The sequence below is a fragment of the Gorilla gorilla genome, chromosome 4 (assembly GCF_029281585.2).
Source record: "Gorilla gorilla gorilla isolate KB3781 chromosome 4, NHGRI_mGorGor1-v2.1_pri, whole genome shotgun sequence".
NCBI lineage: Eukaryota > Metazoa > Chordata > Mammalia > Primates > Hominidae > Gorilla > Gorilla gorilla.
In genome coordinates, this window is record NC_073228.2 from 155315103 (window position 1) to 155329085 (window position 13983).

The 13983-nt window shown below is 41.6% G+C and overlaps 1 protein-coding gene across 11 annotated transcripts in view; it reads left to right on the forward strand.

Annotated features, from left to right (window-relative positions):
- SLC36A1 (solute carrier family 36 member 1) overlaps positions 1–13983 on the forward strand; it is a 118666-nt gene that overhangs the window by 27636 nt on the left and 77047 nt on the right. For all 11 annotated transcript variants that reach the window (XM_019027868.4, XM_019027867.4, XM_063705926.1 and 8 more), the window contains 5 exons: positions 409–504; positions 2529–2613; positions 3032–3250; positions 9024–9122; positions 11931–12097. In XM_019027868.4, coding sequence (XP_018883413.3) covers positions 409–504; positions 2529–2613; positions 3032–3250; positions 9024–9122; positions 11931–12097 — 666 coding nt within the window. The remainder of the gene's footprint in view (positions 1–408; positions 505–2528; positions 2614–3031; positions 3251–9023; positions 9123–11930; positions 12098–13983) is intronic.

The window sequence follows — 13983 nt, forward strand, 5'->3', positions numbered from 1 at the left end:
TGAAAATGAGCACTGATGCAGACCACTCTCAATTCTTTACACTGCCTGGAGGTAGCAGCTTATGATTGCAGCGTTTTCCTTTCCCTGGTTATTTTTGCGTTCTTTTCTGGCTCATTATCATCTGTTAAATTTACTTATGCCCAGTGGATACTACATTCTAATTTCATGGGCGTTGTAATATTTACCCCATTGGAATGATTCTACCAGTTGGTTGTTAATTATAATAAAAGTAACCATCCTGTCGACTGAATACTTCTGATCTTTGAAAGCGCGAGATATAGGACTCAGAGTGGTACCTCCAGGGTGAAAGATGGGAACTGGCCCAGGTCTCAGTGGCTCTTTTTGTTCTGTCATTGTCATTGTCTAATCCACATGCTCTGTCCTTCCTCTTCCCTCCTACTCTTCCAGGCTGAATAAATCCTTTGTGGATTATGGTGATACTGTGATGTATGGACTAGAATCCAGCCCCTGCTCCTGGCTCCGGAACCACGCACACTGGGGAAGGTAACTGATTTCCTCCTTCCTTTCAACTGTGGCCTCCCAGTGTGAAGCCTTCAGATGGGGAGGTGCAACGTGGGAGACAGTGTAAAGTGTGGAAAGAGTGCTGTTTGGGTCAGTTGCCTTGGGCTGTGGCTCAGCTCCGCTGGTAGTAAGCTGTGTGACCTGGGGCTGGGTAACCCCTTTTTTCCTTGGGTTTTAGTTTTCTTATCAAGAAAGCATGGGGCCTGGCCTGAATGGTCTCTAGAACCATTCCAGCTTTGGCGGTCTATGACCAGTGATTGTTTTTGATTCACTCATTTGTTCAACAAATGTATTTAAGCACTATCTTATAAATGGAACAAAAGGCAGTTCTAGGTAAGAAGGGAAGATTTCCTGAAGTAAATTATGTGGTTCCTACCCTCCAGAGGCTTGTAGTCTGTGTAAGGAAAAAGAAATGTGGGAAGAGAAGCCGGGGAACAAGATAAGAGACCAGTAGTGGGAGACATCCGTAAGAAGAAAGTGTCATGAGCTAGGAGTACATCCTCAGTGCTCAGAGAGGAACTTTAAAGATTCTCTTGTCGGCTGTGCCAGATGAGAAATGCACATGAGAGCTAGGAGCAGAGAAGGCTTCAGGAGAAGGTGAGATAAACTAGAGCAGGGTGTGGAGATGAGTTTGGAGGTGGGAAGTATTTGCAAATTTCTCGTTATGGTAACTCTTCAATGTTTGGAGGGAAATATTATGTTTGTTTTCTATATTTAAATGTAGGAAATTGATACTATCAAGGGCTAAAAATTCTTAAAAAAAAACGAACCACATTAAAACTACGTTCTCTAGAAAAGTTCCTTTTTGTGGTCATAGAGGAAACTTACTTTCATTCATAGTCACCTTTATCCTGTGATGCAGATTATATAGTTCTTTTGGCCAAATTATTTTCTGTAACTGGGAGAAGCTAGATTGCCAGGTGACCACCATGAGTTGGGTGGTTGTTAATTCTTCCTTCCATTCTTTCTTACTACTTCCTTTCTTCCTCCCTCCTTCCCTCCTTTCCTTCCTTCCTTTTAATAAAATGTGTGCTATTTTAATGCATGCTCATAGTAAAAACTTTGTTTTGATCAAGATAGGACATAAAGTAAAAAGTGAAAGAAAATTTTGGTCACAGTTGCATGGGTAGCCTTTTGGAATTTGCTGTATAAGTAGAAACATACACATGTTCTTAAAGTTTTTTGCACAGATTGACCATACTATGTATACTGTTTGGAAACTTGCTTTTTCCCCTTAAACGTCTGAGACGTTTTTCTCTATCAGCATATAGAGATTTAACACATTCTTTTTAACTGCTGTGTAATGTTCCATTTAAGAACGGTCTGTAATTTAATCACTCTGCTTTTGATGATCCTTTAGGTTGTTACCAGCTGCTATTGTTCAACCAGCAGTCTGTTTTTGGTACATCAGTTTCTGTGTCCTTAATGTGGGACTTGGTTGGTTCTTATATCCAAGTTATAGAGACAGTGAAGGGGACTACTTCCTTGTGTTTTATGTCAAGAGCTCCCTGTAACTAACAAAAAAGTGTGAGATGGGATAGGTGGGCAGATGTGTAGAGAGGATGCTAAGGGGCTGGGCAGTGGTCATGGTGTCTGTGCATGTGTCTGACCTCATGCAGCATTCCAGACGAGAAGCCAGGAAGGGGACGTCGGAAACCACACAGATAGCACCTCCCTCACCTTCTTCCCAACTCCCCAGACCAGTGGCACCTAGCATGGTTTCTTCTCCTGCCAGGGCATCTCATCCTTGTCACTGCCAGGAAGGGTCTGTGATAGCTTGGGGAAAAGCACTGTTAAAAAAACACTTAATGGGCACAATGTACACTGTTTGGGTAATGGTTACACTAAACGCCCAGGCGCTACCACTATGCAGTATATCCATTTAACAAAACAGCACTTGTACTCCCTAAATCTATTAAAAAACAAAAACAAAAAACACCTGCCCTTCTGGGAGCACTGCATTTGTATTGTAACAGTCTTTGTATTCCTTCCTTCCCCACCTCCAGACGTGTTGTGGACTTCTTCCTGATTGTCACCCAGCTGGGATTCTGCTGTGTCTATTTTGTGTTTCTGGCTGACAACTTTAAACAGGTAAGCACCTGGTTAAAAAAGAAAAAAAAAAAAAAGAGCGAGAATGGCAAAAGATGATTGAAGTTTTTGTTTAGGATTTTTTCCAAATCAGCTTTTGTCAACAAAAGAGTTAAAGTTTTCATATTTTACATAGATCTACGTCTTCTATTTGATTCCCACGGAAAGAGCTCGGGCATAGAGAAACCGCCACATGTCTTGTCCACCCTCCTGTCCTAGGTACATATGATCAAACCTAGCTCAGACAATTGGGTTGCTGATGATAGTCATGAAGATCTCTAAAGATGGCTCACTGGCCACAGATTCTAAAAGGCCTTGTTCACACACCTGAGCCTTTCCTCAGGAACCTCTTCCGGCAGAGGATCCACCGGCCTCTGTTGTTTGAGAGGTGTTTCCGTTTTCTTCCTTCCCCTCATTCTAGGTGATAGAAGCGGCCAATGGGACCACCAGTAACTGCCACAACAATGAGACGGTGATTCTGACGCCTACCATGGACTCGCGACTCTACATGCTCTCCTTCCTGCCCTTCCTGGTGCTGCTGGTTTTCATCAGGAACCTCCGAGCCCTGTCCATCTTCTCCCTGTTGGCCAACATCACCATGCTGGTCAGCTTGGTCATGATCTACCAGTTCATTGTTCAGGTACATGCCTAGGCCCTCCCCTATCATCTTGGTTCAATATTTTAAAAAAGCCAGGCGTGGTGGCTCACGCCTGTAATCCCAGCACTTTGGGAGGTGGGGCGGGTGGATCACCTGAGGTCAGGAGTTTGAGACCAGCCTGGCCGTCATGGTGAAACCTGTCTCTACTACTAAAAATACAAAAATTAGGCATGGTGGTGTGGGCCTAATCTCAGCTACTTGGGAGGCTGAGGCAGGAGAATCGCTTGAACCTGGGAGGCGAAGGTTGCAGTGAGCTGAGATCATGCTACTGCACTCTGACCTGGGCAACAGAGCAAGACTCTGTCTCAAAAAAAAAATATATATATATATTTACATATATATGTGTATATATTATTATATTTTACATATATATTACATGTATATTTTACATATACGTGTAATATATATTATGTACGTTATATATTATAATATATAACGTACGTAATATAGATTATAATATATATTATGTACATGCATAATATATATTATAATATATAATATATGTAATATTAATATATATTATGTATATATTATTATATATACATAATATATATATGTAAGTGGAATGTAAATAGTTATATGTTACTACTGGTATATCTAGATTAGAGGTTCTGTTCTTGGGCCCTGTTGACATTTTGGGATGGATAATTCTTTGCTATGGGGCTGTCCTGTGCATTGTGGGGTGTTTAGCAGCATCTCTGGTCTCTACTCATTAGGTACCAGTAGCAATCCCTCCATGAGTTATGACAACCAAAAATGTCTCCAGACATTGCCAAACCTTCCTGGGGGGCAAAATCGCCCCCCCGCACCCAGGGGACACTGGTTTAGACTTTTTTCAATTAGATGGTTAATTCATGATCATTGTATACAGTTGGAAAATAGAGGAAAATGTTAAGATTAAAATAAAAAATAATTTTTCTAACCTGTATTTAGATAAGTAATTCCTTATCAACTCCAGTTAATTTTTATTTGTCAAAATTATAAATTCACTTGTTCCTTGCCCTCACTTAGCCCATGCAGGCAAGTCTGTGGGGTGGCATGAGAGAGAACATCTGTATACAGATGGGTAGAAAATCAGGCTGAGAAAAATGTGCCCTTAAACACTATGGCTGTTTGTGAAAATGAGAATGCATTTTCTAAGGCTTGAGAAAAGGAAAAAAAGTAAAAGCGGGTAAATAAAAGCATAACTTAAAAAAAAATACTTAAATTCAGTTCCCCAAATAATTCATCAGTACGTATTCATTAAAATGCAGACAACACAAATACCTCTTGAATACCATGTCCCCACCCCGAGTCTCCTCTCAGGGACCCACTGTATGTGATTGGTCTGTCTCATTCTAGATCCTGTGAATGGATTTACAGCCCATGTAAGTATATTGAGAAATACATTGAAATATATTTTGTTTTCGTTTTTGAAACATAATTTTTTAAAGTTACATGTTCATCTACCTTGCTTTTTTCCACCTTAAAAATGCCTTAGTGAGCCTTCCGGGTTAGTATTCCTGGCTCTACCTTGTTGTTGTTAGTTGTCACATTGTATCACAGCAAAGAGATTTGCTGCCATTTATTTAACCAGTCCCCCCTCAGTGGCTATCAGGTCATGGATAATTTTTAGTATTATTTCAGTATTAAGACAGTGAGATGTTCTTATACATTCCTTTTTGTGGACTTGTATAAATACTTAAGATATTTGTCTAGATGTGTAATTGCTGAAGAGTGTGCACTTTTGAATTTTTGTTATGTTACCAAGTTGTTTTTTCCAAAAGTTATTTCCTAATTTCATAGAGACTCCCTTCCACAGTATTTAAGTGCCCATTTTTCCATCCTTACTAATACTGGATGTATTAGTATTATTTATATTAGTATTCTTTATATATGTATGATATATTAGTATTTATATATAGTATAATTATATTAGTATTATTTTGGTCAGTCTGACAGGTGAATATTATCTCATTTTCATACAGTCAGCTTAACAGTGACCCAGTCACCCACTGATATAGTTTCCAGGAAGACAGTGGCTCATAAAAAGCAGGACTTCTTGTGCTAAGCAAATGACATTATCAATTTAGATTAACATTTTGCTCTGTGAGTATTGACTGTTTTTTCATCACGTTAAGTCAGATGAGTGGCAGATATTGACTCTTCCGCAGAACTGTTTTTTTAAACATAAAATAAATAGTTCTTCACGTCCCTTTTTTATGAGACTGGAAGGAGGGCCTGTGAATGCACTATAGACCATTTCCATTACCAAACAAGGAAGGGTAAATATTTACCCATGATTTCATGTTGTAATTAGAACTCTCAAGAGCACCTAGGATATACTCCACTGTACACTAAAGATGAATTGAGTGAGGCCACCCCCCATAGACAGACACACCTGCTGCATTTACTTTTAAATCATTGCAGGTAGTCGGGCTGTGGTGGTTGCCATGATCAGAGGGCTGGGATAAGAATTTGGGTTCTTGTAGCGTCTCAGTCCCAACCAACTGGTAGTATCCATCCAGAGTGATGTCTATGCATAGTACAACCAGGACACAGAGCAATGTCTGCATAAGGGCAACCCTGCTGATTTCTTGAGAGCAATTCCTTGTCTTCCTCAGGGCTTAGCCAGAAGTTGTGCTGTGATCAAATAGTGCCGTCTGCCCGGAGTACAGCATGGGGGAAGAGGTTTGGCTGTGTTTTGACGTAGTCACTGCCCATAGTGTTGTAGTTGCTTCATTTTGATGTGTCATACAGCTAAAGATGCTCCCTTTAGGTCATTTTTGTTGCTGCTGCCTCTGCGGCTCGTTACTACTGTTCTGTTTTGGCATTGTGCCCCACTTACCATGAGGATTCCCCTACTGTTCAATGTTTCTGAATTTTTTCCCTAATCCTAAGCATGTACATGACTGTTCTTCTTGCCCCTCATGCACATGCCATTGTAGGTAGCAGACCAAGGTCTTCCACAGAGAGCAGGTTCCTCTCTGTCTTCAGCATGTGAAGTCTCAAATGGAACAGTTCTGGGCAGAGTGCTTTGCACAGAGGGGGCTCCCAATAAATGTTTTATCACTGCAAATTGTTGCTTCTGAGATGTATTTTTTCATAGTTATAACAGTTTCAGGATTGCAAGAGTACATCTCACAATCCATGTGTACCTTTAACAGCATTTTCTCAAAATACTGTTATTATTATAATTGATAATATGGTAAGACCTCACTTAATATCATTGATACATTCTTAGAAACTGCAATACATTAAATGTATGTATAGCGAAATCAGTTTTTTTCTCATCAACGTTATAACAAAACAGCGTTGAAGGAAGTGACTGTATGTCATTTCACTTAAAGTCTCAGTTTCCAAGAACCTATTGACGACAAGGGAGGACTTACTGTGTTGTAGAATTGAGGAGATATGTTGATAACGAGCTGATTTTAACATGTATGTTTCTTTATAAATTAAACTTTTCTCATTTAGTTGGTTGGGTCAGTAGCAATCAGTAAGTATGTAGAATAATACACTTCTTCTGCTGGCCTCATTCCCACAATATCCCCACATACGGATTGTGAAATTCCCAGTCTGATACTTGAATCTGATCTGATGTATGAATAAGAGCAGGAGTCATTCACTAACCAACAGATAGCACCTGTTTCCAATAACTTAGGTTACATTTGTGACTCAGGAATAATTACAGGCCACTCTTGCTCTCAAGTCCCATTGTAGAGGAAAAATACCTATTACCCTGTCTTCATTCCAGGTATTGAAATGCTTCTTACAAAGGGATCTAACAGATTTCTTAGCAGGGGCCCAGGGAAACGTATTTATTTAATTTTTTTATTTTTTCAAAAGCAATATTACTGCTTTGAAATCTTTCAAAGTGAAGGCTGTTATAGAGATTAATAATGGATCTCCTTTTACTTGCCTGAAATTATTCTGAAGCCTGTTAAGAGCATGCCCTGTATTATCCAAATATCCATACAGTTAAATCAATTTTAAAACATTGTAAAAGGCTGTTTTAACATCAATTTTTATTTTAATTGAAGCAACATATACATGTGGTTTAGAAAACCAAATTTTAAAAAGACAGTAGCTTTGAATCCCTCCTCCCCACCCTGCCCCTTCCACACAGTCTGTTACTGGAGACTGTTGTTCGGTGGAGGATTTTGTGACTATACCTCTGTCTTAGTCAGGGTTCTCTGGAGGGACAGAACTAATAGGATAGATGTACATATATAGGGGAGTTTATTAAGGAATATTAACTCATGCAATCACAAGTTTCCACAATAGGCCGTCTGCAGGCTCAGGAGCAAGGAAGCCAGTCCAAGTCCCAAAGCTGAAGAACTCGGGGTCTGATGTTCAAGGGCAGGAAGTATCCAGCACAGGAGAAAGATGTAGCCTGGGAGGCTAAGCCAGTCTAGCCTTTTCACATTCTTCTGCCTGCTTTTTAATCTGGCCACTGGCCGAGCTGGCAGCTGATTAGATTGTGCCCATCCAGATTAAGGGTGGGTCTGCCTTTCCCAGTCCACTGACCCAAATGTGGCAACACCCTCACAAACACACGCAGGAACAATACTTTGCCTCCTTCAATGCAATCAAGTTGACACTCAGTATTAACCATCACAACCTCCCTCCTTATACAACCTTAACATTGTACCTGCAGTTAACAGTTGCCCTTTTTCTGGCCCATTTTTTAAAGCATTCTTTTTGCTCCTCCTCCCCACATGTTCCAACACTCCTGTTGTGTGCTTCTTGGTAATACTTTGAAAGTGCTCAAGTTCATTGATGAGAATTTTAAAAAGGAGAAGAAAAGAAGAGGAAAAAGGAAGAGAACCAATATAAAAATGTACCACTCTCTCTTCCCTTCCAGCTTTATCTTTGATGTTTATGTAGTTGTATCAGAGTGAATATATAAATTAAAATTAAAATTTTTTCTCACTAATATTTCATAAGTAGTTTTTCATGTTCTACTTAGTTATCTCAATTTTTACTTTTTAATAGTGCATACTGGCCAGGCGCAGTGGCCAACGCCTGTGATCCCAGCACCTTGGGAGGCCGAGGCAGGCAGATCACTTGAAATCAAGAGTTCACAAACAGCTTGGCCAACATGGTGAAACCCTGTCTCTACCAAAAATATACAAAAAATAGCCGAGTGCGGTGGCACGCACCTGTAGTCCTACCCACTCAGGAGGCTGAGGCACGAAGAATTGCTTGAACCCAGGAGGCAGAGGGAGGTTGCAGTGAGCTGAGATCTCGCCACTGCACTCCAGCCTGGGTGACAGAAGGAGACTCTGTCTCTAAATAAATAAATAAGGAGACTCTGTCTCTAGATAGATAGATAGAGTATATATTCTGTGGTTTAGCTGGTATGTTGTTAATTACTTAACTGATCGCTTGTTTGGGAGCACTTATATTGTTTTCAGTTACTTTATTAAACAGCTTTGCTCAGTGTTTTTCATCTTTTGATTTTTTTTCTACTTGAATTCAGTTTCTGGGGATGGGATTACCTAGTGAAAGAATGTGACTCTTTTTATGCAAGCCCCAACATTTGAGTTTTTAATAGTATCTTGGGCTTGTCTTTCCCCCAAACAAGTGGGTTTTTCTTAGCCTGAAGAGAAAAACATACAAAGGTTAAATGTCCCTAAATCATCTGTCAGGTATTAGACTTTCTTCCTTTAGAGAATCTTGGATTTGTTAAAAGGTATGACCTCTCCGATTCAGAGTTCAAATCTTGGATTTCTGTATAGCCTTTTGCTTTGTTTTGCTTTCTGTCTTTCAGAGGATCCCAGACCCCAGCCACCTCCCCTTGGTGGCCCCTTGGAAGACCTACCCTCTCTTCTTTGGCACAGCGATTTTTTCATTTGAAGGCATTGGAATGGTAAGAGCTGCACTGTGATTTGGGCTAGTGTTCTCTGGTGCCCTTGGTGTTCTCCAGGTCTGTTTCAAGGAATGCTGAGGAAACATTGTTAGAAATTATCTTCTGAGGCCAGGCATGGTGGCTCACACCTGTAATCTCAGCACTTTGGGAGGCCGAGACTGGTGGATCACTTGAGGTCAGGAGTTCGAAACCAGCCTGGCCAACATGGTGAAACCTCATCTCTACTAAATATACAAAGATCAGCTAGGCATGATGGCACATGCCTATAATCCCAGCCACTCGAGAGGCTGAGGCAGGAGAATTGCTTGAACTGGGGAGATGGAGGTTGCAGTGAGCCAAGATCACGCCACTGCACTCCAGCCTGGGTGACAGAGCGAGACTCTGTCTCAAAAAAAAGAAATTATCTTCTGTAACTCACTGGTCAGTTAGTGAATAGTGTTTCGGGGATTCCATTGAGATTTCCCAGCTTCAACTTTTCAAGACAAATTATATGTAATTTTAAAATGTTTACATTCAAGGCCCCTTCACTGCACACTCATCTCCTATGTGTGCAGTAAGGAATAGCATATGGCAATCAGGAAGGCAGGGTCTAGAGTCAGACTGACATGGGGGTAAGTCCTGGCTCTGCCATAGAGTAGCTGTGTGACCTTGAGCAAGGGCTTCATCTCTTTGAGCCTTCATTATTTGTTCCTGAAAAGTGAGCTTAATGATTTGTAGTTATTAGGATTAAATGAGATATGTGCAAAATGCTTTGCACAGACCCTGACACATGGTAAATGTTTAATAGATTTTTATTTTATTAATAATGTTATTTTATTATTGAATCAATAAATGCATGAATAATTTCTCTGCCCTACAACATTGGTTTGGTGTATTTTCTGCATGCAAAAGAGCAGCCTTCACTCCTGGCTCAGCATTCTGTGATTTCACCAAATGCTTTTCCTAAAAAGGAATCTACCCCTCACTTTTACCTAATTTGAATTTTATTTGTATTTTTCATAATAATGGTACAAAACTCTTCTCTGAAGAAAGTTATTCCTGGCCAAGGGTGCCACAAATGGGAAGAGCCTGCTCCCGGCACGGCACTTCTTTCTCTTTTTTGATTTCCGAGACACCTTATTTGCTTTTAAGAAAACCTAGAAGCTGTACACATTTTTTGTCAAAATCGTGAGAAATCACCCGGGTGGTGTTGATGGAACACGTTGAAGCTCTGACATCATGGGGGAGGCTTTGGGAGTGATCACATGTAAATCACTGGTCTCCCTGAGGTTTTATATCTTGCCCTGTGCTCTATCTTAGGGCTTTTCATTGCCCATGAAGAGTGTCTCACTGTAATTCAGAAACACAAATGGTTTCCTGCTGCTGGGGCAGAGGCCTGAATGGGCCCATATTTCAGCAGTGAGAAAGAGATCCCAAGAACTCAGGACTGGAAAGAAGAGGCTGAGAAAGTGTGGAAAGATGCCCAGAGACCTTAGGTTCCTGGGCATCCTAAGGGACCTTGTGCTAAATTTTTAGTAGCTTTCCCTAACAGCACAGTGCAGAAATTGTTTGCTTGGTTTTATTACCCAAGACTTGTACACAAAGTTATTCTGCAAACATTATTTGTTTTCAGGATTTCTTTGTATTTCTATTTTTTTACAATAGAGAGAGAACACTGCTAGATTGACTCTTAGTTTTGGATCTAGGGCTTGTTCATTGCATCAGGGTAAAGTGCCAGGCTGCCCACTGTATTCACCGTGTGCTCTGTGTTCATGCAGCTGTCACAGGCCAGATATGGGCTCCCTGCCCTCTGGCTCTTTGTATTCTTGGTATGATGGAAACTGACAGATACATTTGGAAGCTGTTTCTAATGGATGTGGATTAACTGAAGCTGGAGCAGGTGGTGGGGGACACTGGGGGCCCCTGGGAGCACCAGGCCTGCAGCAGGATCGTGTTGGTGTGTGCAGCACTGACCTATTGTGCCTCATGGCTGCAGGCGCTGCAGGAAAATAAGTGTAATAACAAGATCAAAGTTGGTGGCACAGCTAGACATTGCCCAGTGTTGCTCTTCCTTATTAGCCGTGCCAGATCCAGTTGATGGCAGACTGTGAAGATCCTCACAGTCACACCTGTCATTTTCCCAATTCCTAAATAAACTCATTTTCATAGGGGCCTTTCCTTTGCTTTTACCAAAGTTAAAGAATGTCCTCTGTTATGATGAAGGAGGTAGCAAAGGTCAGTGGTTTGTAATAGGAGTCTGGAAACTGGGCATTGTTAAGCACCCATGTCTTGAGATCCTCTACGAAGTCATGCTTTCTTTCGCACTGCAGTTTCTCTCACTTGGAGGTTTAACTTGTCACTGCTAGTGCTTGCCCCTGTTGAGCTAGAGTGGCAGTTTTCCCTGACCTATATTTTGCATTCTTTAGACAGGTTAGCAGGAAGCTGTGATCTCAGGTTAGATGCCAGGTGGGCATGATATGAGAGGGCCTTCTGGTTGCCATGTGGCCTCACTCACAGGGCAAGGGACATTCCCAGCCTGCAGGGATCCTGCAGCAGGAGGACAGAGCACTGGCCTGAGCCAGGAGTCCTGGGCTCGTGTCCTGTCCACCCTTACTTTTAGGACTTCCTAGCTAGGCAGTGGGCTGCAGAGTCCCTTCTAGTCCCAAGAGCATAACGTCTGATGAAATAACTTTATTTAAAGAGCAGATATGCTTCTGGAGAATTCTGGGGATAAAAGAGTTACTTTTTTTCTGAGGTTTTTTTTTTTTTCTTGGCCATTAACTTTGCTTTTTTCTGCACTTTCTCTCCTCTCTCACTACTCTCTCATAGGTTCTGCCCCTGGAAAACAAAATGAAGGATCCTCGGAAGTTCCCACTCATCCTGTACCTGGGCATGGTCATCGTCACCATCCTCTACATCAGCCTGGGGTGTCTGGGGTACCTGCAATTTGGAGCTAATATCCAAGGCAGCATAACCCTCAACCTGCCCAACTGCTGGTACGTGGAGGGAGGATGGAAACCTAGGAGCACTGGATATTTTTAAAAACTAATGGGTCACAGTGTGGATTCTTCCTCTTACTTATCTCTTAAACCAGCCCACTTCACTCTAGCCCACCATCCCCTGCCACTGCCAGCCCTCATTGGCTGCCCTGGACTACATTCTGTTTGGGGAATTCATGTAGAGCCTTCTGCTGAAGCCATTGGTGCTGATCAGCCGATGGGTAAGCCGTTTCTCCTTGGGATTCCTAAGCTCAGAAGGACCGAGTATCTAGTCCATTCATGGTAAACCATTACAAATAGACAGGGAGATGGGAGGGCAAACCTGCATTTGATTCCCAGCATCGGTTGTGCCTCTCCCTTGGTAGTAACAGGCTTGATATGCAGATGGGAGCATCTCACTGTGAGCCGGGGATTGTTGGGAGTCCTTTTGTACCTCTCTTGCATTGGTGAATGTATTATAGGGAAATAGTGAGCCATTTTGAAATGCTTCCTGAAAGGGTGGATGTCCCGGGGCATGTGCAGAGCAACCATCCTGTTTTGAAGATGAATCATCTCATGGTGGAGAGCAGCTGTTAGCAGACACTGAGAAGCTTGTTGAGTGCTCCGCGGATCAGAATCAGCTTTCAGTCTAGGCTGGCTGATCTGCCTGGGTGTGCTTTTTATTTTGTTTTGTATTGTTTTATTTTATTGTATTTTTTAAGACAACGGCACTCAGTATTTCCAGGGGCTTTCCCATTCAAGTACGAACCGGGCTTGACCCTGCTTAGCTTCCAAGATCAGATGAAATTGAGCACATTCAGAATGGTATGGCTATAGACCTGGATTCGCTTTTTATTTTTTTATATTCTTTTTCAGTTGATTTTAACTCGTGAGGCATACCAATTATATATATGTATGCAATATGTGTGACATTTGGATACATATGTACAATGTGTAATTATCAAATCAGGGTAATTGGCATATCCATCTGGTGCCTACTTTTAAATTTCCAAATGTTTCTGCCCTTCCAAGAAGGAAGAGGCAGGTGGTAGCTTGGTGTAACTGTGTCACCTTTCCCGGAAGATAAATGGATCGGGAGCAACAGAAGCAGCCCACGTGATCTGAAGCCATAGAGGAGAATCTGTCTTCTTTCCTAACACCCCAAACCCAGCTGCTGTAACTCTTCTGCCTCCATTTGGGTGTAATTTATTTGGCTATCCCTGCAGGTGTCACTCTCCTAAGTCCAGACTTCACAGCTCTCCAGAGGCTTTGGGGCTGCTTTGAGTTTAATGATAGAGCCACCAGATGATTTTTCCAAAGAGTTTTTATTATCTATTCGTGGAGCAAGTATGACCTTTTACCAGACTCAGTCTTTACAAGGTTGTTCTCCTGCTTATAGCATAAGAACATCTTCTAGATTTTAAATTCAACCACAGAGAAACTCAAGGCACATATACACAGTCTGTATTAGCACATTTAAATAGATTTCCGACGAGGGAGGACAAATGTTTCTTGCTGCTTAACACATGAGGGTCTGGTTTAAAGTGGAGCTTTGCTTAGGGACAGAGACCTTTCCTTTTAATGACCAGGTCAGATCTGTAAGTTGATCACAGACTGTTTTCCTACTCTGTGCAGTCAAGGCACTGGAGTGATAAAATAGGGATATCCTGTGGTGAGTTACGTCATTTTTGGAAGCTACACTTGAAGCAGTAGTAGGAAGAGAGCCATAGTGGTATGGAAAGATGGAATTCTGCTCTGGCCTCTTGGTCCTGCAATGTCTTCATCTAATTCTAGGGACACTGACTTGGATGGGACAGATATAAATAGGCTTGTGACATTTTAATTGCATTTTTGTTTTTATTTTTGAAGGCATATACATCTGTATGCCCATGGCAAAGATTGAG